This window comes from Schistocerca cancellata, chromosome 4 (assembly GCF_023864275.1).
Source record: "Schistocerca cancellata isolate TAMUIC-IGC-003103 chromosome 4, iqSchCanc2.1, whole genome shotgun sequence".
Taxonomy (NCBI): Eukaryota; Metazoa; Arthropoda; class Insecta; order Orthoptera; family Acrididae; genus Schistocerca; species Schistocerca cancellata.
In genome coordinates, this window is record NC_064629.1 from 835,395,179 (window position 1) to 835,420,382 (window position 25,204).

General features: G+C 44.1%; 1 protein-coding gene across 8 annotated transcripts in view; it reads left to right on the top strand.

Moving 5' to 3' along the window:
- The window catches only part of LOC126184907 (organic cation transporter protein), a 396,150-nt gene that overhangs the window by 322,463 nt on the left and 48,483 nt on the right, over window positions 1–25,204 (top strand). For all 8 annotated transcript variants that reach the window (XM_049927567.1, XM_049927563.1, XM_049927561.1 and 5 more), the window contains one exon: window positions 3,307–3,482. In XM_049927567.1, the coding sequence (XP_049783524.1) occupies window positions 3,340–3,482 (143 nt within the window). In that variant the 5' untranslated portion in view covers window positions 3,307–3,339. The remainder of the gene's footprint in view (window positions 1–3,306; window positions 3,483–25,204) is intronic.

Here is a 25,204-nt window from a genome sequence, read left to right on the forward strand (position 1 = left end):
TAGTTCATTCAAGCGACTTCGTTTCCTACAAGAGGCAACAACAGAGTATGTTCACCATCTTTATTCAGTCGCGCTCGGGTTCGTGCTCATCCGACTTTTAAGTCGGTGCGACGGTAAACTGCAATCTTGTTAATTCCTCTTTTTATTACCGTGCTTCACGTAACACTGTCGAAAGAGTTGTAACATTGAAAAAGCGAACTGTTCACATTAGTAATCACGTATCCAAAGCTGATGCGGTCTCCACAGAGTAACATAAAGCAAACAGCGCTTCACGCTGTGTTATGGTAAAGCGCAGTGCAGAATTACTCATAGTTAGGCACGCATCTCGCACTGGCTGGACGTGTGCTAGCCAATGAAACTACCCTCGTCCAGGATGCTTGCCCGGTGGCCGGGGGCACGCGGGCGCGTATTGATTTCCGTTCGAAGGGCTCGCCTGCGCAGTTTCGTCTCACCCAGAGTGAACTGTTGTCACGCCCAACGTAAGCTTGCAAGGCTACCTTTCCGATCATTTCTCATGTGCAGCAGAGGAAAACCGTAAGCTTAAAAAAGAGACATGCAAATCAAACTGCATTAAGAACGATTAAAAAAATTTGGAAATACTGCAACACGTGTAACACTGTCGACAATGCGAGTAACATGTGACACCTGTGGACAATGATTTCCACATCTCTGATCCAATCACCATCTTGTCTGTGTTTCTCCCTTTCCCACACTCAACACACATTACTTCAAATACAGTTTATTTTATAATTCTCTTCTTCATTTAATGACTTTTACGTATTTTCGTTCAAACATTTACATATGTCTCTGAAACTGAATTCTGAATTACTGGTTCTTCCGTTTCCTGCTTGTACCATCTTCATAAATGATTTTCCCCGCTTTTTTTACCTTTAACTCTGGATGAAGAACAGTCAGAATCTGACAGTTTGCAACTGACATATTTAACTACCACGTTTTTCTGTCGCTCCTGTACCTTTTTTTTTCCCAGTCTCTGCTACTTGTAAGAATGTAGCTGTCTATTTTATTTCGCAGTAATCCTTTCTTTTCTTTTTGTTCATGCTAATGTACTTTTGTTACTTAGAGACTCTTTTTTATTACTGCCAGAATCTTTATTTCGCGTAACACCATATTTACTCGTCTTCAAAATGAAATCCTATAGAGATTATTGCTGGCTGAGAGGTTTGATGAACGGATGTGCTAGTTTACAATTTGAAATCAGCGGCTCGGTGAGGAAGAGTGCATAGGCAAATCTTATAGCCACTCTCCGCGCTTACGGAGACAAGGACAAAAATCTCGCCCAGACAGTGTACAAGATAACTTTAACGTAGGAAATGAACTTAGTTTACGATAGCGTCTTCCTTTTGGTCATCACACTTTGTACAACGTTTTTCCATTGAACACGTGCCATCCTGAAGAATGATTCTGGAAGATCTACGAAATTTCCATCTACGGTACCATAACCACTTCTTTCGACTCGAAAAGTTTTCTAGCCACATCTTTCCTAGCTGCGAGAACTGGCAGACCTCACAGGGTGCCAGTTTTCCTGTGTAAGGGTGGGTGATGCAACAATTCGTACTTCAGTTCTCTGCATTTCCCTAATGCCAAATCACCTCTGTAGCAGAGAACATTATGATGATGAAAGATGATTGTCTTCTTGTGCAATCTAGGTATCCTCTCTCATAGGTTTTCTTCCAATTGGCCTGGAAAATTTAAGTAGTATTCATCAAGTGCTGTTTTGCGTTTTGCGTTAGGATCCTGCAATCGAATAAAACACTGGCCATAACAATACCGGCAGATAAAACTGATTTTGCCTCTGTCTGGAACTGATCAGCTACCATCCACTTTTTCCCCGTTGTTTCGCTTCAGGCGTGGAGTGTTGGACACTCGCCTCATCCGCAGTAGTAGCGCGTAAAATCACTTGGATTCATATTAAAACGGCCCGAAAAATCTCTTACTAATTTGCTTTTGACCAGCATTCAACAAATGCGGCTTTCCATAATTAATGTACATACTAAAACTTCCTGGCAGATTAAAACTGTGTGCCCGACCGAGACTCCCGAGTTCGAGTCTCTGTCGGGCACACAGTTTTAATCTGCCAGGAAGTTTCATATCAGCGCACACTCCGCTGCAGAGTGAAAATCTCATTCTGGAATGTACATACTACCTTGATCTTTCTGATTGTGACTCTGCGGCATCAGGAACTTAATTTGCATTGCCTAACATTACCATATTGTGCGCTTAGTCGAGGCTTTAATTTTGTTTGCAATTCCGGGACATCATTAACATGGACCACATTCGAGAGGAGTGTGGCAGTGTCAGTATTTGGCCGTTTCGTAGTAACAGACTCGTTGTAAACGTTCACAACCTTAGCTTGAATTTGCCTCGGTGGTAAATTTTATGACGCCACTATATTCCCGATCAACCACACAAATGAGACACGGACACAACACTACGACTTTAAAAAGCCATGTGAGCAAGATAATTCCACAGATAATTTTCACGTACATTATTGCGGGCATGGACAACATAAAAAATTGAAAATTTCATTGAAATTTGCGCTGTAGCTCTACCAGACCGATAAATTTTGGCCGTAATCTAATACAGTCCATCCCAGAAACAAAGATTCCATTAATTGCTTTTGTCTGTCTCTGCTAATTCCCTGGAACTGATTTCTAGAGCACTCTAAAATTTTGAACAGTTACATTTAACTTCCCTCACCGATGTTTTGTAGAAATATCAAAAAAATGGCTCTGAGCACTATGGGACTCAACATCTTAGGTCATAAGTCCCCTAGAACTTAGAACTACTTAAACCTAACTAACCTAAGGACATCACACACACCCATGCCCGAGGCAGGATTCGAACCTGCGACCGTAGCAGTCCCGCGGTTCCGGACTGCAGCGCCAGAACCGCTAGACCACCGCGGCCGGCTGTAGAAATATCATCCCGATATCTTTTGGGTAGGATGCTACGTACAAGTTTTTGTGGCAGTAGTGATTGTGTAAACGAGATAAAACGTCGAAAAAGGCATGTACTTTATCAGAGCCTACACAAGTAATATTTGTCGGTGCTTCAATGCTGAGTCGCAAATGTAAAACTGACTTTAATTATTTATTTTACTGACTAATAAAGTCATTTCACATAATTTTGTGTATTTTCTATAACTACAGTTATAGTCAACAGATACTTAAAAACTTTCCAGTCTTTGCAAAAAAACTGATATCCTAAAGCTGATAATACAATTTAAAAATTTAATTTTTTGATATTTTGCATTTTAGTATTATATGTTCTTTGGTTTCGTTGCAGGCGGATGACGACGAAAACGCTGAAGTAAAGAAAATGGATTTTGACGATGTTCTAGTGGAGATCGGAGAATTTGGACGATATCAGATTCTGAACTATTTTTTGATCTGCCTTCCGGTCTTCTTTGGCGCTGCAAACAGCCTAAGCTACGTATTCACATCTGGAATTCCAACATACAGGTAAGTTCTGGCTACTATAATCTTACTTTCAGGTACGTTATCCGAGAAGCAGAAATGTTTAAGGGGCCAGTGCTTACATGCGCGCAATAATTCCTCAGAACAAGGATTCATTAGACTGTCACTGCCGGTTCCACATTGGGAAGTGCTCCTAAATCCACTGAATTTCTCACTGTAAACAATGCTTCATTCCTTTCTCCAGCTTTTCACCTCTCGCATTATTTGCTCTAACTCCTTTTTCCCTCTGTCCGCTCGTCGGTCTTCTTCCTGAGTGATTATTTGTTCTGACAACTGGATTTGGTGCATATTTACTTTGTAGTACAGACCTCTGGAACGCATTACTCTCGCAAAACGAGAGATACACTTAGAATAAAGATTGGGCACCATACATACTGCTGTCATAAGGCTCTTCCCTCATAAAAAAAAAGAAAAAAAACGGATAGTGCGAGTGTCTCGCGCTCAGAAGGCTCCGCACAAATCTAATTATGTATGTAGACAGTGCATCTGTAGCTGCTGATGAGTGAGAGTGCGAGTATCAAAGTATGTGACATAAATGGCTATATCTTTTCACTGCCATGACTTAGCAGCGTAAATTTTGTACACCGCAACGGGACTGTAGACGCTAATATTTAACATAAATTTCAAATTTATACTTCTACCTGAGAAAAAGGGTGATCATTTAAGGTTTCCGTTTTTACTGAGTGAGGTACAGAACCCTAAAAAAGGGAGTTATACCCAAAAACAAGCACTAACTAGAAAAAGCAAAAACAAAAAATCCTCTTACTCGAAATTAACAGACATGATGGGAAAGCAGTAGCCTTCGCACATCGAGGATTCAGAAAGAATATGTGAGTAGGTCAAGAAAGGCAGCCACAGCAGTTCTTCCAGCGCAATAACCGTGACAAAAGATCCTTTGTTCGTTAGCGCCAAACTCCTCGGTTGCGGCCGCGTAGTGGTCCTGTATACTGTTCTCAGTAGTTAGCACTACCACTATCACAAGGAAAAAGAGGAAAGGAAATACAGTTTAGTGTACTGTTCGCAGCAAGTGAGTGAGTATTAGTTCAGCCTGGCGAGAACGAGAATAAGAATTGGATTTGGTCGTGGCTCTGTTAAACCTTACCAAAATTCACCTGTAGAAATTAAAGAAAGCTATAGAAAATCTACACATTCCTCCTAAGTACAAACCCAGTATACTGATCCATGTGTCAACGCCCTCTCATTCTCCCTGTCTGTCTTCATCTCTCCACACCTCTCACCTCCCTCATCCCCCTCGCCCCCTCTTCCCCCCCCCTCCCCCCGCCCCTCCTCCCCCACTCCCACCATCTTTATAGTGTAACAAGAATGACTTCTAATGCACCAGGTGTCTACTGCAGGCCTATTGGATTCTTCGACATGTTCTAAACTCATTTGACACGAAGTGCAAATGCTCTCTTCACGCAAAAAATTTCAGAGATGTTGATCAGATATGACTACTAGATCTTGGGTAAGTGAAGTTGACATGCAGGTCACACTTGGTTCACGAAGGGACCTGAACCAATGCTTAAGACACTCAACTCATAATCTGGTGGAACGGGTGCACAACCTTCCCAGTTTAAGCTTACTGTAATCAGATGAGACGAATGTCGGAAAAGTTCCTTCGGCAACGTCAAGAACGAAACCCTACACCTACTGTTACTATTATAATAAAGCAATTTAAAAGCTATGTAAGCTCTTTGCTGCCGACGTAACAATATTTTGTAAACCTGTTTGTTTTCAAAACAGGCTTTCCATATGACAATTTTAAAAAATGTACCTTTACACATAATCTAAAAATCGCATGCTCGTCCATCCTGGTAATCTGCCTCCTTTTGGAGATTTTGCTACCATCATCCTGCGAATCAGTCTTCTTGTGATCTCATTATATGACCAATCCTCTTAATTCTTCTAGCTTTTATCTTTGTTGCTATATCTGTTTATACAGTTCTGTATTTTTTTTCGGATTCATCATTCATTGCTGACAATGTTCCAAATATTTTGTATAGTGTTATCTTCTATAATATCTAAATAACTTTAAAAAAATTTTTTTTGGTTGTCAGAGTCCAACTTGTTCATCCATATGTTAATGTTAGAACTTACGTACCAGTAATTCATAAATGTACACGTACTTTGGTTTTCCAAGAGAGATTTCTTCTCTTTAAATATGGAGAAGGAGGAGATTAGTGTTAGTGATTAGTGTCCCATCGACAAAGAGGTCATTAGAAACGGAGCACAAGCTCGGATTAGGGAACATTAGACAAAGAAAGTGGCCATGTCCTTTCTAAGGAACCATCCCAGCATTTGCTTTGAGCAATTTAAGGAAATCACGGAAAACCTAAATCAGAATGGCCGGACGCGGGTTTGAGCCATCATCCTCCAGAATGAGAGTCCAGTTTGTTAACCATTGTGCTACCCCGCTCGGTCCTGTTCTTTAAGTTTGCACAATACGTTTCATTTGTTGGTGAATTACGCAACCAGCCACAAATACTTTTAAAATGCTTTATTTCGATACCATAACCGGTTTCGGACTACCATGTCCATCGTCCGATGGCTAACGTTTCCAATTACATTCATGTTTTGATCAGGAGCATATCGTCTGCTCCTGCTAAATGCGGATGGTGATTTGTTTTGTTATGGTCTTTATGCTTTTCTACATCGATGAATAAGCTGTTGCATTGCAGACAGTGTACAAATTGTAAATAAATCACAGTGGCATACTTCATAATATTCTTAATGTTAGTTTGGGCGTTACACATGTACTCTGAATTTTTCTTAAATTTGTAACCTCAATTATTTGTCTTATGCGTGCGATCAGTTTTTATGTTAATGACTGCTTATAGATTGTCTTAACTTGCAAAACAGGTCTCCACACAGTCGACAGGATATTAAACTCAAACCTTCCTTGTGTCTACCCCGTCCTGCACTAATAAAACGTGTCCGTTTAACGCTATGCGAAAAAATCTCAGGTAAAACTTAAATATTTTGTGATTACCCTTGATCTGGGGATTGATAACATAATAACTTAAACAGTTGTTTCGATTATTATGTGAGACAAGGTAAAATTTTGTACCAGAACGGCTCCTTAACAACATATATGAGGGGTTGCCCATTGCTGAAAGTACACCTGAGCCAGTAAGAGCGACCCCATCTGGTGCTCTGGAGCCAATCTTCCAGCAAGTTCTGGATTTGCACAGAGGGTAGGGTTGTTCGTTATTTGGAGTTTCAGTTTTAAGCTGGTGATGGACGTCCTAAGAAAATAGGATTTAGGTGAGAAAGAAGTTCTCCTTGGCTCTTTAGCACAATACAGGCCATGTGCTAGATAATTAGGTGATACGGGAGATACTAAGAGACGGGAAGGACTCGTCACGGATCATAGTAGGAAGTTCCTACTGAAAAAAAATGGTTCAAATGTCTCTGAGCACTATGGGACTTAACATCTATGGTCATCAGTCCCCTAGAACTTAGAACTACTTAAACCTAACTAACCTAAGGACAGCACACAACACCCAGCCATCACGAGGCAGAGAAAATCCCTGACCCCGCCGGGAATCGAACCCGGGAACCCGGGCGTGGGAAGCGAGAACGCTACCGCACGACCACGAGATGCGGGCAAAGCCGAGAGATATCTACGTAGCAGATTCAAACAAAGCCGAAACACCAATGACAAACAAAAGCTACACAATGTCAAACCTAGCATGAGGATAGCTATGTAAGAATTAATTCGAAACCAATCTCTTACCAGCTAAATCAAAGAATCCTAAAGATTTTTGGTCCTCTATAAAATCAATCAATGCAATCACATCGTTGTAAAGTTTTAATTACAAGGATAAACATACGAATTATTGTTCTAGCATTAAAAAGATGAAACAAATCATTTATGTGCAGCCTGAACTCATCCTTAACTTAATTTTATTTATTATTATTAAAAGTAGAAAAACAGGCATAAGAAAGAAGGATGGCATTAGGCTTGAAAACGACCCAGCTTTTGCCCTTGTAGTTCCCGTTTGGGAATGCCTTTGCTGAAAGAGAAAATGCGATGTAGACAGACCCGACAGGCAGTGTCGAGATTGGAGTGACAAATTGCCATATCGCGTTCAGTTCTGGAAACATCTTTTACACAGAAAAAACTTTTCTGCAGGCAGACTGGGCAGAGCACAAGTAGCTGGACAGCAGTGACAGTGTGAGGAGTCGTGTTTGTTGGTGCGGTCCGCAATACTTTACTATTTGTCCTAACATCTGCACAATATATGGGAGCAAGACGTTTGTTATTGCTTCTGTGCTAAGAAGTCGTCTCTGGTAATTATTAGCCGCAGTTATTATAATTACCAGGCTCAGATATGGGTTAGCAGCGGTTTGCACAACTTTGCGTCAAGTATGCCTATTATGTGCACCATTGACGACTCCATTGTCATAACGTTTTGACCGAAGAAGTGAAGAATATGCAGAAGTGTGTTTTGGCACAAAATCATCGACTGCACTGCAGTTAACAAGGCAAGCTACAAATTTTTTAAAATCGCCTTTCATGTAAATGTAAGTAAGACTTTATTCAACTCGTTCTATGAGCGAGGGTCTTTTGTTCAATATATTGTCATTTATACCTACAGATTATTACTGTTTGATTATGAAGTCTTCTCCATTTTACTTAAATCTTACTTTCAGGTATAAAGATGGTGACTGTATCGTCAGCAGTAGCAGCTTCAGTGTTTTCTTAAAGCTGTAGAGTCGTAAAATTACGCATTTTTTATGGTTTGCTTTCCTTTATAAATTGAGTAAAATTCATTTGCATAAAGTCATATTCTTAAAGTTTCAGTAGTACGTCCACTTTTTTAAAATGGCAAAATTTAACATTAATTATTTTGAAAAGTCTTAAAGTAATGAATTTTCATTCTGGTTCCCAAAAGCAAAGTTTAAAAATGGTTCAAATGGCTCTGAGCACTATGGGACTTAACTTCTGAGGTCATCAGTCCGCTAGAACTTAGAACTACTTAAACCTAACTAACCTAAGGACATCACACACATCCATGCCCGAGGCAGGATTCGAACCTGCGACCGTAGCGGTCGCGCGGTTCCAGACTGAAGCGCCTAGAACCGCTCGGCCACACACGGCCGGCAGCAAGGTTTAACATTATGAAAAACTGAACTGAGCGACTGTTCCAAATTGAATGAACAGATTTAACTTTCAGGATTCGTTCCCTGAGAACGTGGCGACCGTATGTTGTAAACATAAGCGTAAAATTTCACGAGAAATTTCTCAAGGTGACTCTTGTTCCAGTGATGGACGCATTCACTACGTTTAGTGGAAAACCGAAATCAAGGTGAGCAGTGAAGTGCGGCGAATACTTTGTTGCTAAATACAACGACCCAGTGGTTTGTCTACTAAACGTTTCAGAAGTAGTTCGATAGGCAAATTAAATTTGTCAGGTAAACATGCGTTCAAGAGCAGTTATAGAGCGCATTATGGGTTAAGTCAAATATTGTGTCTTGGGTTGACGTTTACGCTTTTAGATGCTACGTCAAAGTTGTAGCAAGGTAGCTCTGCTTCACAAGCGCGAATCGACTCTTGAGAAAACTGATGTAATGAAAACACTATATCTGAGCATAGAAACAGGAGTAAAGGGGTTGTCATAAGCTCGCTTTGACATTTTTTCTGGAAATCGAACAACTCCTATGTAGAAATAACCATGATTTCCACAAACAAAGATGGTGCAAAATTCAACTTTGTACGATCGTTCGTTAGATCTGGAAGGCGGGACGCAGTGGAGCTCACGTTTGATGCCGCACTTCTTATCTCGCAGGGAGCCTTTGAAACAGCATAGGGTTTCCTGGTGTTAACTTCCTTTTTGGGCATAATGGTTACAACAGACATGATGGTACTCTGAAACATGGTATGCACCGCAAACTGACACATACCAATCGACATCTGCATGCAGAAAGTTGCGACCCACCGTACGAACGCAGTGGCGTATTTAGGAGTCTGGGCCCGCATCTCGTGGTCGTGCGGTAGCGTTCTCGCTTCCCCCGCCCGGGTTTCCGGGTTCGACTCCCGGCGGGGTCAGGGATTTTCTCTGCCTCGTGATGGCTGGGTGTTGTGTGCTGTCCTTAGGTTAGTTAGGTTTAAGTAGTTCTAAGTTCTAGGGGACTGATGACCATAGATGTTAAGTCCCATAGTGCTCAGAGCCATTTGAACCATTAGGAGTCTGGTGCGAGAGCATATGCTATTTGCGACGCGTATATTTTAACAAAGAAACTTGCACACTTGGCATCAGCGTTTCACGAAAATGGATACACCAAGAAGCAGAATCGTCAGTTTGGTCCATCCCCAGAATTGCATGAAGAGGAGCATAGTTCTGTGGCCGTTGTTCCGTATGCTGGGAAAACCAAGGAACACTTGTGTTTAACGTCCCTCATGGGCTGTGCCCTTTCAGACGAACCATCCTGGCATTTGTCTTAAATATTTTTTGCGAAATCTCAAAAAACCTATATCAGGATGACCGGACACAGTTTTGAACCGTTGTCCTCCCGAATGCTAGTCCTGAGCTCTAACCACTGCGCGGTAACGTTCTCGCTTCCCTCGACCGGGTTCCCGGGTTCGATTCCCGGCGGGGTCAGGGATTTTCTCTGCCTCGTGATGACTGGGTGTTGTGTGCTGTCCTTAGGTTAGCTAGGTTTAAGTAGTTCTAAGTTCTAGGGGACTGCTGACCATAGATGTTAAGTCCCATAGTGCTCAGAGCCAGCCAACTATTCACAACATAATTCACAATTCACAACTCTAACCACTGCGCTACCTCACTCGGTCTTATGATGGGGTATATCCTTTAAGTTTGAAAGAATTTTTTGAAGGTTTGACATCAAGTGAGTCTTCTGTCCACCTACCAAGATTAGCGCACTATTCGGCTCTGTCAAAGATGATTTGGGGAAGGTTAGCGTACACAAAATTCGTTGTCAGTGTGGGAAGGCATTCATCGGCTTGTCGAGTTGGAGAGTTGAGGACAGGTACATGGAACATCGCCGCACACAAGGCGATAACATCCTGAAAAATCGGCAGTAGCGGAGGATTGTTTAGACAAGGTACACGAGACCCTGACATAGACCATTACGTCCGGTTTTTGGGACAGTATTTCTAAGAAGTCAGTTGGAACTATGCTGGCAGACAACTTGATTACTGTAGACAAGGGTTTTCCTTTTAGCAGGACGTGGAACCCTGTTTTATCCCACATCAAAGCACGACATTCCTTGCTAGGACCGGCCCTAGAGTTAGAAGATAGTCTTTGAGAGCGATACATAGTTGGCGGCAGTGTTCTACTATGAGTGGTGCCACAAGCCCAGTCTTATGGGCAGCACATGCTCCGTGTACAGTACGGGGGCCTATATGGGACGATGGTTTCATCCTCGGCATCAGTTTGCAGTGGGACTCAGCAGTCACAGCAATGACATCTCTCCTGAAGAAGACGGTCACAGGGCTCGGCGAAATATCGAGTCATATTTATTTCAGGATCTGGCTGCAAATTCGTGGAGAGTAGCAAGCCTTTGAAACAGTTTTGCACTCTAGCCTTGCACTAAAAAATTGTATACTGTATATACCAACAGTGTCTCTCTCCAAAATGGTTCAAATGGCTCTGAGCTTTAGGGGACTTAACTTCTAAGGTCATCAGTCCCCTAGAAGTTAGAACTACTTAAACCTAACTAATCTAAGGACATCACACACATCCATGCCCGAGGCAGAATTCGAACCTGCGACCGTAGCGGTCGCGCGGTTCCAGACTGTAGAGCCTAGAACCGCTCGGCGACCCAGCCGGCTGTCTCTCTTCAAGATGGTATGACAGAACTACTGCTGTTCACGATGTACCAGTATATAAATGACCTGTAGATCTATGAGGCAGTTCGCAGACGACACAGCTGTGTACCTGCAAGTGACATCATTAGAAGTTTGTTGCGAAATGTAGAGAGACTTGCAGACGATCAGCTGTGGCACAAAGATTAGTAACTGACTCTAAACTTAAACACATTAAATGTAAAACGCGTATATAGACGAAAAGATCCGATATCGTTTGACTACGCAATCGACAACTAAACACAGCAGTCAAATACACTCTAAGGCTAAAAACTACACACAGCGAAGGAATTATCAGAATGTGTTGAACATGTACAAACAAATGATCGCAATTTCAGAAACAAATGGATGATTTATTCAAGAGAAAGAGCTTCACAAATTGAGCAAGCCAATAACGCATTGGTACACATCTGGCCCTTATGCAGGCAGTTATTCGTCTTGGCATTGATTGATAGTTGTTGGATGTCCTCCTGAAGGACATCGTTTCAAATTCTGTCGAACTAGCGCGTTAGATCGTCAAAATGCCGTGCTGACTGGAGGGTCCTGTCCATAATGTTCCAAACGTTCTCAACTGTGGAGGGTTCCTGCGTCATTGCTGGCCAAGGTAGTGTTTGGCAATCACGAAGACAAGCAATAGAAACTCTAGTCATGTGAAGGCGGGCATTATCTTGTTGAAATATGAGCCTAGAATAGCTTACCATGAAGGAAAACAAAACGCGGCGTAGAATACCGTCGACATACTGCTGTGCTGTAAGAGTGCCGTGAAAGACAACCAAAGGGGTCCTGCTATGAAAGGAAATGGTACCCCAGACCATCACTCCTGGTTGTCGGGCTGTACGGTGGGCGACAGCCAGGTTGGTATCTCACCACTGTCCGGGATGTCTCCAGATACTTCTGCAGTGGTCATCGGGGCTCAGTTCGGAGCGGAACTCATCACTGAAGACAATTCTACTCCATTCAATGAGATTCCTGGCCGAAGACGTGTCGGGAAACGCCCCACACAACGTACATGTACGTCACATTTACCGATTTCCGTCCCATTGGGATAATTCTTTCGTGGTACGTCGTTTTTTGCCATGCAGTGTCTATAGTATCTGTCCGGAGCGTTTTAAGGAGGAACAACAACATACAATGATCAGAAGTATGCGGAATTTACAATTAGATACCACGAGAGACGGACCCGTCAGCAAAAAGGAGGAACAGGAGGTATTGTGTTGTGTTGTGAAGCAGTAACGGCAGACTGGGTCCGTCACCGAGCGAGGTGGCACAGTGGTTAGCACACTGGACTCGCATTGAGAGGACGACGGTTCAAACCCGCGTCCGGCCATCGTGGCTTAGGTTTTCCGTGATTTCCCTAAATCGCTTCAGGTACGTGCCGGGATGGTTTCTTTGAAAGGACACTGCTGCCTTCCTTCCCCATCCTTCCCTAATCCTATGGGACAGATGACCTTGCTGTTTGGTCCCATCCACCGAATCAGCCAATCAACCAACTGGGTCCGTCAGGACAGCTTAGTCTCCTCAAACGTGGACTAGTCATTCAATATCACCTGAGAAACAAAACCATAATGGAAATTTCAGCACTTCTAAAACTGTCTAAGTTGGCTGTAGCTGCCAGCCGGTGTATCCGAGCGGTTCTAGGCGCTACAGACTGGAATCGCGCCACCGCTACGGTCGCAGGTTCGAATCCCGCCTCGGGCGTGGGTGTGTGTGATGTCCTTAGGTTAGTTAGGTTTAAGTAGTTCTAAGTTCTAGGGGACTGATGACCTCACAAGTTAAGTGTAGGTGATGTTATTGTGAAGTCGAAACGGGAAGGAACACCTATCGTTAAACCAAGACTAGGCAGACTTCACGTACTGACGGACAGGATCTGTCAAGGATTGCTGAAGGTACTTGTAAAAAATCGCATGAAATCAGTGGAAGGAATCACTCGTGAGTTCCAAAGTGCTGTCAGCAATCCATCTAGCACAATGACTGTACGTAGAATAGGGTACATTGACTGAGCAGCTTCCGGTAAGTCACACAAAAAATGAGATGTATGTATGGCACCTGGTGCAAGTCTTATTTGACGTCACTTTGGCGACTTGTGCGTCGGAATCACGCTGTACTCTGCGGCAATCCGATGAAAGCGTTTGGGTTCGGTGAATGGCTGAAGGACGTTACCTGCCATCACGTGAAGTGCAGACAGTGAAGTACGCACGAGGTGTTGTTACGGTATAGGCGTGTTTCACGTGATTAGTGGGTGGTCCCCTTATTGCGCTTAAGATAAATCTAGAAAGCATATGGATACATTTTATAGCATTGTGCTCTGCATGCAATAGGGGAACAGTGTGGAGACGATGATGGTATTAGTATGACAAATCATTCTATCATAAAGCAGCACCGGTTTGTTGACAGTATAAATGGACCGGCCTGCCCATACGATGGCATGCACGACCTAGCAGATTCTTTTATTTATATGTAGATGGCAGTTTAAATTTCTGTTCAGTTGTCAAGTAAAAGTTCAAGAAAATAACTATTTTGTATCACAAAGCAATAACTCTAAATACTCGTAAAAGAAATAAGATATATCAGTTCATTCTATGGTTCCCAAATAGCACAAAAATTATTTTCGCTTCTAACAGTAACACTCTGTGTGGAAAGATTCGTTAATGAGGGAAATGTGGTAGCTATTCTAGATGAGTTGTGCGTTATAGTGACCTCAGTTTAGGGACCAAAAAAATGGTTCAAATGGCTCTGAGCACTATGGGACTCAACATCTTAGGTCATAAGTCCCCTAGAACTTAGAACTACTTAAATCTAACTAACCTAAGGACATCACACACACCCATGCCCGAGGCAGGATTCGAACCTGCGACCGTAGCAGTCCCGCGGTTCCGGACTGCAGCGCCAGAACCGCTAGACCACCGCGGCCGGCAGTTTAGGGACAGATGGTTATAATTAAAGAGAAGCTTCTGGAATCATTGTCTCATAAAGCCATTCTCGCCACCAAAAAATACTGTCGGTAATAATTCCCTAAAATCGAAGCAGAAGAATTGGTGTAAAAAAGGCAAACTATCCAACGCAGAAATATCGAACCCGGGATCTCCTGCTTACATGGCAGACGCTCTATCCAGCTGAGCCACCGAGGACACAAATGAATAGCGCGACTGCAGGGACTTAATTTTGTTGCCATAAAAAGTAATTGCTAGTTCATCGATGCGTTCTTGATTGGTAGGAACAAGGAAGGCGAGGCGCAGATCGTCTGGATAGTTTCTTATATGGTCCCAGTTGCCATAAAAAACCTCCAACGCAGACATTAGCTGTAAACAATAACCTTTATTTAGAATGTAATTGTACCCTTTCTTTTACAAAATGTCATGTATACTCTATTCCTTACAACAAAAGTTACATATTTCACCTCACTCTGTATAACATCATCCTTCGCAGGTTCGTCACCAGCAATTTGTACACCAATATAAAAAGGATTAGTACCTTGAAAAAGGCGATTTTTAACTTTACATTCTTTCTCTAAATCTGTCGATGACTTTACTTTACCAATATCTGCACTGGTTTCTGGTTTTAAATACGTAACAAATTTAAACCTATTTCTCTTACTATATTCCCGTGAGACCCACATTCCGAACTGTCCAAAATCTACATACGTAACGTACCTAATAGATATTTGCCCATCCACTCATTACTCGCGCACACTAAGGTGACGATTCCCGTAAGAGTTCGGGCAACCTGTGCGCATTCGCACAGACGATGGTCAATGGCTGGGTAGCCTTTAGCTATATATATGAAGATGGTAACTGTTCTCGAAAGAACAGATACCATTGATGACCGTGCAGCTGAAAATGTGTCCCCATCGAGGTATATCAACAACACCTGTCGGCAGCTGAGGGTTTCCATTAACTATCATTTATTCTAGAGAAGCTGCACGGTCATCAATGGTATCTGTTCTTTCGAGAACAGTTACTATCTTCAGAACTCGAGCTCTTCTCTGATGTGAGCAGATTCAGTCTGAGTAGTGATTCTGGACGTATTCTAATGTGGTGAGAGCTTGGAATACGCAGTGGATCCAGGAACATTGTCGAACGTGATCATTTTGATGGTAGAGGTCATATGGTGTGTGGAGAGGCATAATGTTGCATGTGCGTACTTACCTCCATATCTTCGAACACGATACACTCGGCGGTCAGCGTTACTGTGACACTGTAAGCCTTCCACATGCGCATCCTTCCAGGGCTGTATTCGGCACAGACTTAATTTTTATGGATGACAATAAGCGACTGCATCGAACAGCACTGGTGGAAGAGCTCTTGGAACAATTATTTGACGAATGGATTGTCCTGTCCAGTCCCCCGAACTTAAAATTCATCTAGCATGTGTGGGATGTATTGCAGCTTATCCACAGACCACCCAGCAGTTGTAAACCGGTCTGGTGGAGGAATGGAATGCCCTACCACAAATACTGACCTTGTGACCGCGTGGGAGCAACATGTAGAGCATGCATTGCTGTCTGTGGTGATCACACCCTGTTAAGAACCGTGTCTCACCTTTTTGTATGTCCAGGGGTGCATTATAAATTGCAGTCACTTCGATATAATTATTCTTTTTGAATAAAAGTGTCATTTCTGTTCATATCATTGCGTATTTCTTTCAGTTACCATCTGTGGCAATTCTTACTACATAGGGTCCAAGTTTCATCGAGCTGGGTTACTTGGCAGTGACACATCAATCGAAAGTGATTTTTATCCGTAAGGTTTGCACATCAGTGCATAACGGCTCTGGGCTACACTTTACCTAATAACACAAAAAATTATCTTTTAAAACACATTTTCTACAGTTTGAGCTGTGCCAGTCAACATTAAAATATAGAAAGCATGGCAGTATTTCAACAAACATATTATCATGATCAGACGTGAGGTTTTTGATAGCAAATAAAGTACTGTAGATGACATAATAGCTGAATAAACCTATTTAAGTTTAGTCATCGGTTTTCTACTTTGAGGAGTATTAATTTGGCATTATAGTTTGTTATTTTTATTGATATCCAACAAGATTTTCTCAGCCATTCAGACTTTTCGCTATTTCAGATTTTGTTTCAGTCTAATATAATGTGAATAGGGTGTATGGCTAATTCCATAACCCGTTAGATATACTGGATTTAATCATAAGAGAACGTAGTTTCAAAATACTGAATCAAAAATCGTATTAATAACACCAAACGATGAATTTTGCATATGCTATCGAAATGTGCTTACTGATTAGGTTCAAATGGTTCAAATGGCTCTGAGCACTATGAGACTTAACATCTGAGGTCATCAGTCCCCTAGACTTAGAACTACTTAAACCTAACTAACCTAAGCACATCACACACATCCATGCCCGAGGCAGGATTCGAACCTGCGACCGTAGCAGGCGTGCGGTTCCAGACTGAAGCGCCTAGAACCGGTCGGCCACCGCGGCCGGCTTAATGATTAGGTGTCAAGTAATCTACCTCAAAAATGCTTTGTGGATAACTACCAGTCGTTTGAGGTACAATACATTTTGTGTACTTCTTGCCGAATTGCGCTTTTTGGAATTGTAGGGTTGTGAGGTTATCGACTGTGACACGCATCGGTCGCGAGCGAGGAGAGGAACATTTGTGGAGGGGACTTCGGTGCATTTTGCGCTACGATACAGTGTGGATATGCTACTGTACCTTGCTTCGTGAATAAAATGTATGTGTAATTAACAACTTCGATTCCGTTATTGGGACATTCCCTGTCACGCAGTAGAGGGCACTTTCGTATTGGTGGCCCCGCATCAACCGCGAAACTCTTCGTGAAAGTTTTCTTAAGGACCGTCTTTTTGCACATTAACAAGACGGCCATCTTTTCTTGTGAGTACTGCTCTATCACCTCCACGGAACTACGCACTGGGAATTAATGTGTGTAAAGAGTTCCAGTCCCACTACACGACAGTAGCAGGCAACAGACAACTTGTTGCTGGATTTCGAACAGGAATCTTCCGCAAACTCACAACAGTGTGCACACTCTCAGCAAGTGGAACTTGTTTCAAGCTATGAGATGCCACACGAGTCAACCGCGACTCTTTAATAGGACGAAACATCTGCCCGTTTCACATGTAGCTCGCACCGTGATTTCAGAAAGTTCTCTCGTCGCCGATATCGGCTTGGCCGACCGCAACTGTGACACATCACAGCCATTATGTACCTCACAGATTCAGCTTCCCGACTAAACTGCCATTGTTCCTACCTGACCAAGCCACTTTAAAGTTTGCCATCTCGGAGTATGTATTTTGGGCTCATTAAGCATTACAAATTATCACACCCGATTCGTCACCCTGATTTGTCATCTGACAGAACACGCTGGCTTAATCGGTGACGTCATTGTTTTGCTGCCTACCCAGAACAAGTATGACCCAGCCAAATCTGCACTGCTACAACGGCTTTCCCTGAAACATGAGCAACAATTGAAACAGGCTACCTATGCCGAACATATAGACGATAGAACGTCGTCCCAGCTTTGGTGACGACTCCAGTCTTCTGTGGACGTTAACCTCATGCCGAATGTTGCCCTTTGGAAACTCTGGATTGTTAAACTTCCGTCACAACTACAACTGGCAATGATATCACACGAAACTGAACCCATGGAAAAATGATTGACACTTGCGGCCAGAATGTTCACGGTACTACAACATAGGCACAATAAATTACAAGGACATAGTAACATCACGCCACGTTACCACTACACTGCCTGCCCCCCACTCCGGACCGCCTTCAGCAGAGTCGAGGATGGTCGACAGTGAAGTCACCACTTCAAACCCGAGAGTACGCTGGCCACCCCTAAGGTCATGGCCCTGCTGGTTCTATGCCGTTTGCCGACGCCGCACCCAACTGCCTTTCTCCCTACTGGTTCTCAAACTTCAAATGCGGATCGCCGTAGGAGCATCAGCTCGCGCAGAGGCGTAAGTCGTATACAGTCATTACGGGTGGCACAAGCAAATGCCCCTTCGACAGCACGCCTGAAATGTCGACTGTACATCTTCGACCTCAGTTGAAGAAAGCATTTTTTTGGTGGATACTGGATCCGACAGTAGTTCAACACAGGTGGAGAGCAGATAGACGACATTCGATAAAATGTCAGTGCTGCAGCTTAATGTGGCTAATAATTCGAAGATCGCAGTGTGCAGATGTTCTGCACGAACCTTGCAGCTGTCGTCTCCTCACTAATTTACATGAACGTTTAACGTGACGGATGTCACGGTACCAGGACGGTAGTAAGAACTGACTTCCTGTATTGCTCCCATCTTTCTTTTGCTTGCACCTTTTTGCCCGCAGATACGCAGGGTCGGCATGGTTAATCGGATGTGGCAATGTTAGTGGAAAGGGTGACTGGATGCCCTTCTTACCGCCACCCCGTACCCCCCTCCCCCTCGGGACGGAATTAGTGTATCCCAACTGTCTGCGACTAGTGTAACCCATGGAATAGTGCGAAAGCGTTCAGATGTCTGTGAACCGTGGAACTGAGGCGGGACGCGGGGACTAGCCCGGTATTTACCTACGGGGATGTGGAAAACCGCCTAAAAACCACATCCAGGCTGGCCGGCACACCGGCCGTCGTCGTTAATCCGCCTCGAACTGGGGCGGCGCGCCTACCCGAGTCCAGGAAGCAGCGCGTTAGGCTCTCGGCTAACCTGGCGGGTCTCCTGCATCACTCCCATCTCTCTCCGGACATACAATAGGTCTATTCGCCCTAACAACCCCATCTCTGTACGGAACAATACACTGCCCACCCGCGCAGCAAAACGGCGATATTACATACATTGACACACTCAGAGAGCGCGCCACAGTGACAGGAGAACTGCTGTTGGGACGCCAGTGCTACGAAAACTGCCGCACAAATTCCATTGCATTCTGCACCGAGAACATGTGTCTTCTACAATACATCGAAGACACATTTGCTACACGCGCGCTAGAGTGCAGGCGTCTCACAAGGGGAGGCCACGACGTTTGGAACGCGGATTTACTGTAAACTTCTTACACTCGAAGTACTCCATGAACACAACAAAATGTGTAAGCAGTAGTGCGTACTTCTCAAGCGTTACTGAGAAAATCGCAAGATAATTTCGGTCGTCAAATTATATATATATGTGCGTGGCCATTTTAACCATGAAGCGGCTGCAGCCGAGCGGCGCCGGCACGGTAGCTCAGCGTGTTCGGTCAGAGGGTTAGCTGCCCTCTGTAATAAAAAACTGAGTTAATCGATCAACAATGAACATAAACGGATGTCTTGCGACGTCCTCCCCGAGAAGATGAAGCGAACAAAATGAGATTAAAAAATAAGTGTGTTCGGTCATAGCTTTAGCTTCACTTTTTAATAAAAAAACTGGGCGAACGGATGAACGAACAAACTGAACGGATGTTTCTTTCAGGAGTGCTAGTTCTGCAAGGTTCGCAGGAGAGCTTCTGTAAAGTCTGGAAGGTAGGAGACGAGGTACTGGCAGAAGTAAAGCTGTGAGTACCGGGCGTGAGTCGTGCTTCGGCAGCTCAGATGGTAGAACACTTGCCCGCGAAAGGCAAAGGTCCCGAGTTCGAGTCTCGGTCGGGCGCACAGTTTTAATCTGCCAGGAAGTTTCATATGAGCGCACACTCCGCTGCAGAGTGAAAATCTCATTCTGGAAACATCCCCCAGGCTGTGGCTAAGCCATGTCTCCGCAATATCCTTTCTTTCAGGAGTGCTAGTTCTGCAAGGTTCGCAGGAGAGCTTCTGTAAAGTTTGGAAGGTAGGAGACGAGGTACTGGCAGAAGTAAAGCTGTGAGTACCGGGCGTGAGTCGTGCTTCGGTAGCTCAGATGGTAGAGCACTTGCCCGCGAAAGGCAAAGGTCCCGAGTTCGAGTCTCGGTCGGGCACACAGTTTTAATCTGCCAGGAAGTTTCATATCAGCGCACACTCCGCTGCAGAGTGAAAATCTCATTCTGGAAACATCCCCCAGGCTGTGGCTAAGCCATGTCTCCGCAATATCCTTTCTTTCAGGAGTGTTAGTTCTGCAAGGTTCGGAGGAGAGCTTCTGTAAAGTTTGGAAGGTAGGAGACGAGGTACTGGCAGAAGTAAAGCTGTGAGTACCGGGCGTGAGTCGTGCTTCGGTAGCTCAGATGGTAGAGCACTTGCCCGCGAAAGCAAAGTTCCCGAGTTCGAGTCTCGGTCGGGCACACAGTTTTAATCTGCCAGGAAGTTTCATATCAGCGCACACTCCGCTGCAGAGTGAAAATCTCATTCTGGAAACATCCCCCAGGCTGTGGCTAAGCCATGTCTCCGCAATATCCTTTCTTTCAGGAGTGCTAGTTCTGCAAGGTACGCAGGAGAGCTTCTGTAAACTTTGGAAGGTAGGAGACGAGGTACTGGCAGAAGTAAAGCTGCGAGTACCGGGCGTGAGTCGTGCTTCGGTAGCTCAGATGGTAGAACACTTGCCCGCGAAAGGCAAAGGTCCCCAGTTCGAGTCTCGGTCGGGCACACAGTTTTAATCTGCCAGGAAGTTTCATATCAGCGCACACTCCGCTGCAGAGTGAAAATCTCATTCTGGAAACATCCCCCAGGCTGTGGCTAAGCCATGTCTCCGCAATATCCTTTCTTTCAGGAGTGCTAGTTCTGCAAGGTTCGCAGGAGAGCTTCTGTAAAGTTTGGAAGGTAGGAGACGAGGTACTGGCAGAAGTAAAGCTGTGAGTACCGGGCGTGAGTCGTGCTTCGGTAGCTCAGATGGTAGAGCACTTGCCCGCGAAAGGCAAAGGTCCCGAGTTCGAGTCTCGGTCGGGCACACAGTTTTAATCTGCCAGGAAGTTTCATATCAGCGCACACTCCGCTGCAGAGTGAAAATCTCATTCTGGAAACATCCCCCAGGCTGTGGCTAAGCCATGTCTCCGCAATATCCTTTCTTTCAGGAGTGCTAGTTCTGCAAGGTTCGCAGGAGAGCTTCTGTAAAGTTTGGAAGGTAGGAGACGAGGTACTGGCAGAAGTAAAGCTGTGAGTACCGGGCGTGAGTCGTGCTTCGGTAGCTCAGATGGTAGAGCACTTGCCCGCGAAAGGCAAAGGTTCCGAGTTCGAGTCTCGGTCGGGCACACAGTTTTAATCTGCCAGGAAGTTTCATATCAGCGCACACTCCGCTGCAGAGTGAATATCTCATTCTGGAAACATCCCCCAGGCTGTGGCTAAGCCATGTCTCCGCAATATCCTTTCTTTCAGGAGTGCTAGTTCTGCAAGGTTCGCAGGAGAGCTTCTGTAAAGTTTGGAAGGTAGGAGACGAGGTACTGGCAGAAGTAAAGCTGTGAGTACCGGGCGTGAGTCGTGCTTCGGTAGCTCAGATGGTAGAGCACTTGCCCGCGAAAGGCAAAGGTCCCGAGTTCGAGTCTCGGTCGGGCACACAGTTTTAATCTGCCAGGAAGTTTCATATCAGCGCACACTCCGCTGCAGAGTGAAAATCTCATTCTGTGAACGGATGTCATCAGACGTCCGCCCTGAACAAATTCAGCGAACAAGATAGAACAAAATTAAAAAAAAAAAAAGAGTGGTTGGTTTTCAAGCCGCTGGATCGAGTTCCGTTCGTCAGTTTTTTTATTTTCGACACAGTCATTTTCTTTACTATTTATATTACAATTGATATAATGGGAAAAATACGTGTAATCGGATGAACTTTTATTAAATTTACAATGTTATTTGGCAGTCTACTAATTTTTATTATCACAAATAATGTAATATTAATAACTATCGACTAGTAAACGACCAAACGCATAAAGTAATACTGAAAAATGTATGCTTGTCCGTGTCTTCAAAACTGTTCGTATTTAATCGAAAGAGAACGAGAAATTGCTTCTCGGAAGACGCTATTGAAATACTCTCGATACTGCATAACCAATCATCAGCGCCGATTTTTAAGGAAATACTGCGTTATGCATGGTTTGCTTCCAAACTATCGTCTGAAAGAGAGGTTTTTTAAAATGTTAACGAGGTTAGTTTTTCCACGGAAAATGTCGAAAGACCTTGCGTATGCGGAAACATAGCATTTATTCAATGCAGCTGGTGCCGTTTAACTTTGTTTTCCATGTTTTTACGAAAAATACCATCCTGCAAGTTGTAATGTCGAAAGCGACGATTAATTGTACATCTTTCGAAAGCCGTCTGTGCCGGTCAAAACTTGGAGGTAACAAGTCGTTTCGGGCTCCTTCCAGGTATAAGAGATTTCTCAAATCACGGACAAGCATACATTTTCAGTATCACCTTATGCATTCGGTCGTTTACTAGTCGATAGTTATGAATATTACATTATTTGTGATAATAAAAATTAGCAGACTGCCAAATAACATTGTAAATTTAATAAAAGTTCACCCGATTACACGTATTTTCCCCATTATATCAATTGTAATATAAATTGTAAAGAAAGTGACTGTGTCGAAAATAAAAAAAACTGACGAACGGGACTCGATCCAGCCGCTTGAACGCCAACCACTTAAAAAAAAAAATGTTCTACATTGATCGCTGAATTTGTCCAGGGCGGACGTCTGATGACACCCGTTCAGTTTGTTCGATGATCCGTTCGCTCAGTCTTTTTATCATAAAGAGTAGCTAACGCTTTGACCGAACACGTTTTTTAATCTCATTTCGTTCGTTATAGATCGTTGCAATTGTACATGGCAGACGTTCCCTGACGCCCACTGAAGTTCTTTATTTGATCCATTCACTCAGTTTTTTCTATTACAGAGGGCAACTGACCCTCTGACCGAACACGCTGAGCTACCGTGCCGGCACCTCTCGGCTGCAGCCGCTTCATGGTAAAAATGGCCACGCGCAGATATACAGGGTGTTACAAAAAGGTACGGCCAAACTTTCAGGAAACATTCCTCACACACAAATAAAGAAAAGATGTTATGTGGACATGTGTCCGAAAACGCTTAATTTCCATGTTAGAGCTCATTTTAGTTTCGTCAGTATGTACTGTACTTCCTCGATTCACCGCCAATTGGCCCAATTGAAGGAAGGTAATGCTGACTTCTGTGCTTGTGTTGACATGCGACTCATTGCTCTACAGTAGCATCAAGCACATCAGTACGTAGCATCAACAGGTTAGTGTTCATCACGAACGTGGTTTTGCAGTCAGTGCAATGTTTACAAATGCGGAGTTGGCAGATGCCCATTTGATGTATGGATTAGCATGGGGCAATAGCCGTGGCGCGGTACGTTTGTATCGAGACAGATTTCCAGAACGAAGGTGTCCCGGCAGGGAGACATTCGAAGCAATTGATCGGCGTCTTAGGGAGCACGGAACATTCCAGCCTAGGACTCGCGACTGGGGAAGACCTAGAACGACGAGGATACCTGCAATGGACGAGGCAATTCTTCGTGCAGTTGACGATAACCCTAATGTCAGCGTCAGAGAAGTTGCTGCTGTACAAGGTAACGTTGATGACGTCACTGAATGGAGAGTGCTACGGGAGAACCAGTTGTTTCCGTACCATGTACAGCGTGTGTAGGCACTATCAGCAGCTGATTGGCCTCCACGGGTAAACTTCTGCGAATGGTTCATCCAACAATGTGTCAATCCTCATTTCAGTGCAAATGTTCTCTTTACGGACGAGGCTTCATTCCAACGTGATCAAATTGTAAATTTTCACAATCAACATGTGTGGGCTGACGAGAATCCGCACGCAATTGTGCAATCAATTCATCAACACAGATTTTCTGTGAACGTTTGGAGCACGTTATCATGATTTCATACGGATACTCTACCTGTGCTGCTAGAACATGTGCCTTTACAAGTACGACACAACATGTGGTTCATGCACGATGGAGCTCCTGCACATTTCAGTCGAAGTGTTCGTACACTTCTCAACAACAGATTCGGTGACCGATGGATTGGTAGAGGCGGACCAATTCCATGGCCTCCACGCTCTCCTGACCTCAACCCTCTTGAGTTTCATTTATGGGGGCATTTGAAAGCTCTTGTCTACGCAACGCCGGTACCAAATGTAGAGACTCTTCGTGTTCGTATTGTGGACGGCTGTGATACAATACGCCATTCTCCAGGGCTGCATCAGCGCATCAGGGATTCCATGCGACGGAGGGTGGACGCATGTATCCTCGCTAACGGATGACATTTTGAACATTTCCTGTAACAAAGTGTTTGAAGTCACGCTGCTACGTTCTGTTGCTGTGTGTTTCCATTCCATGATTAATGTGATTTGAAGAGAAGTAATAAAATGAGCTCTAACATGGAAAGTAAGCGTTTCCGGACACATGTCCACATAACATCTTTTCTTTATTTGTGTGTGAGGAATGTTTCCTGAAAGTTTGGCCGTACATTTTTGTAACACCCTGTACATTTGACGACCGAAATTATCTTGCGATTTTAGCAGTAACGCTTGAGAAATACGCGCTACTGGTTACACATTTTGTTGCACTCATGGAGCACTACGAGTGTACGAAGTTCGCAGTAAATACGCGTTCCAAACGCCCCCCCCCCCCCCCCCCTCTGTCAGTCCCATCTCATGCACCCGCCTTCCGACAAGGGCGAGGAAGCGCGCACTGCCCCACCCATGCCGATCGATACTGCCCCACAGCCCACGCACACAGCACCCATATGGCCAACGACACGCCTTGGTACTGCGCAACACGCCTCGATACATAGCGCTTAAGATGTAGGGCTCACTCTCCTCTCTACTTTAAGACTCTGCGTAGACTACAGAGTTCAAATGGTTCGAATGGCTCTAACCACTATGGGACTTAACATCTGAGTCATCAGTCCCCTAGACTTAGAACTACTTAAACCTAACTAACTTAAGGACATCACACACATCCATGCCCGAGGCAGGATTCGAACCTGCAACCGTAGCAGCAGCGCGGTT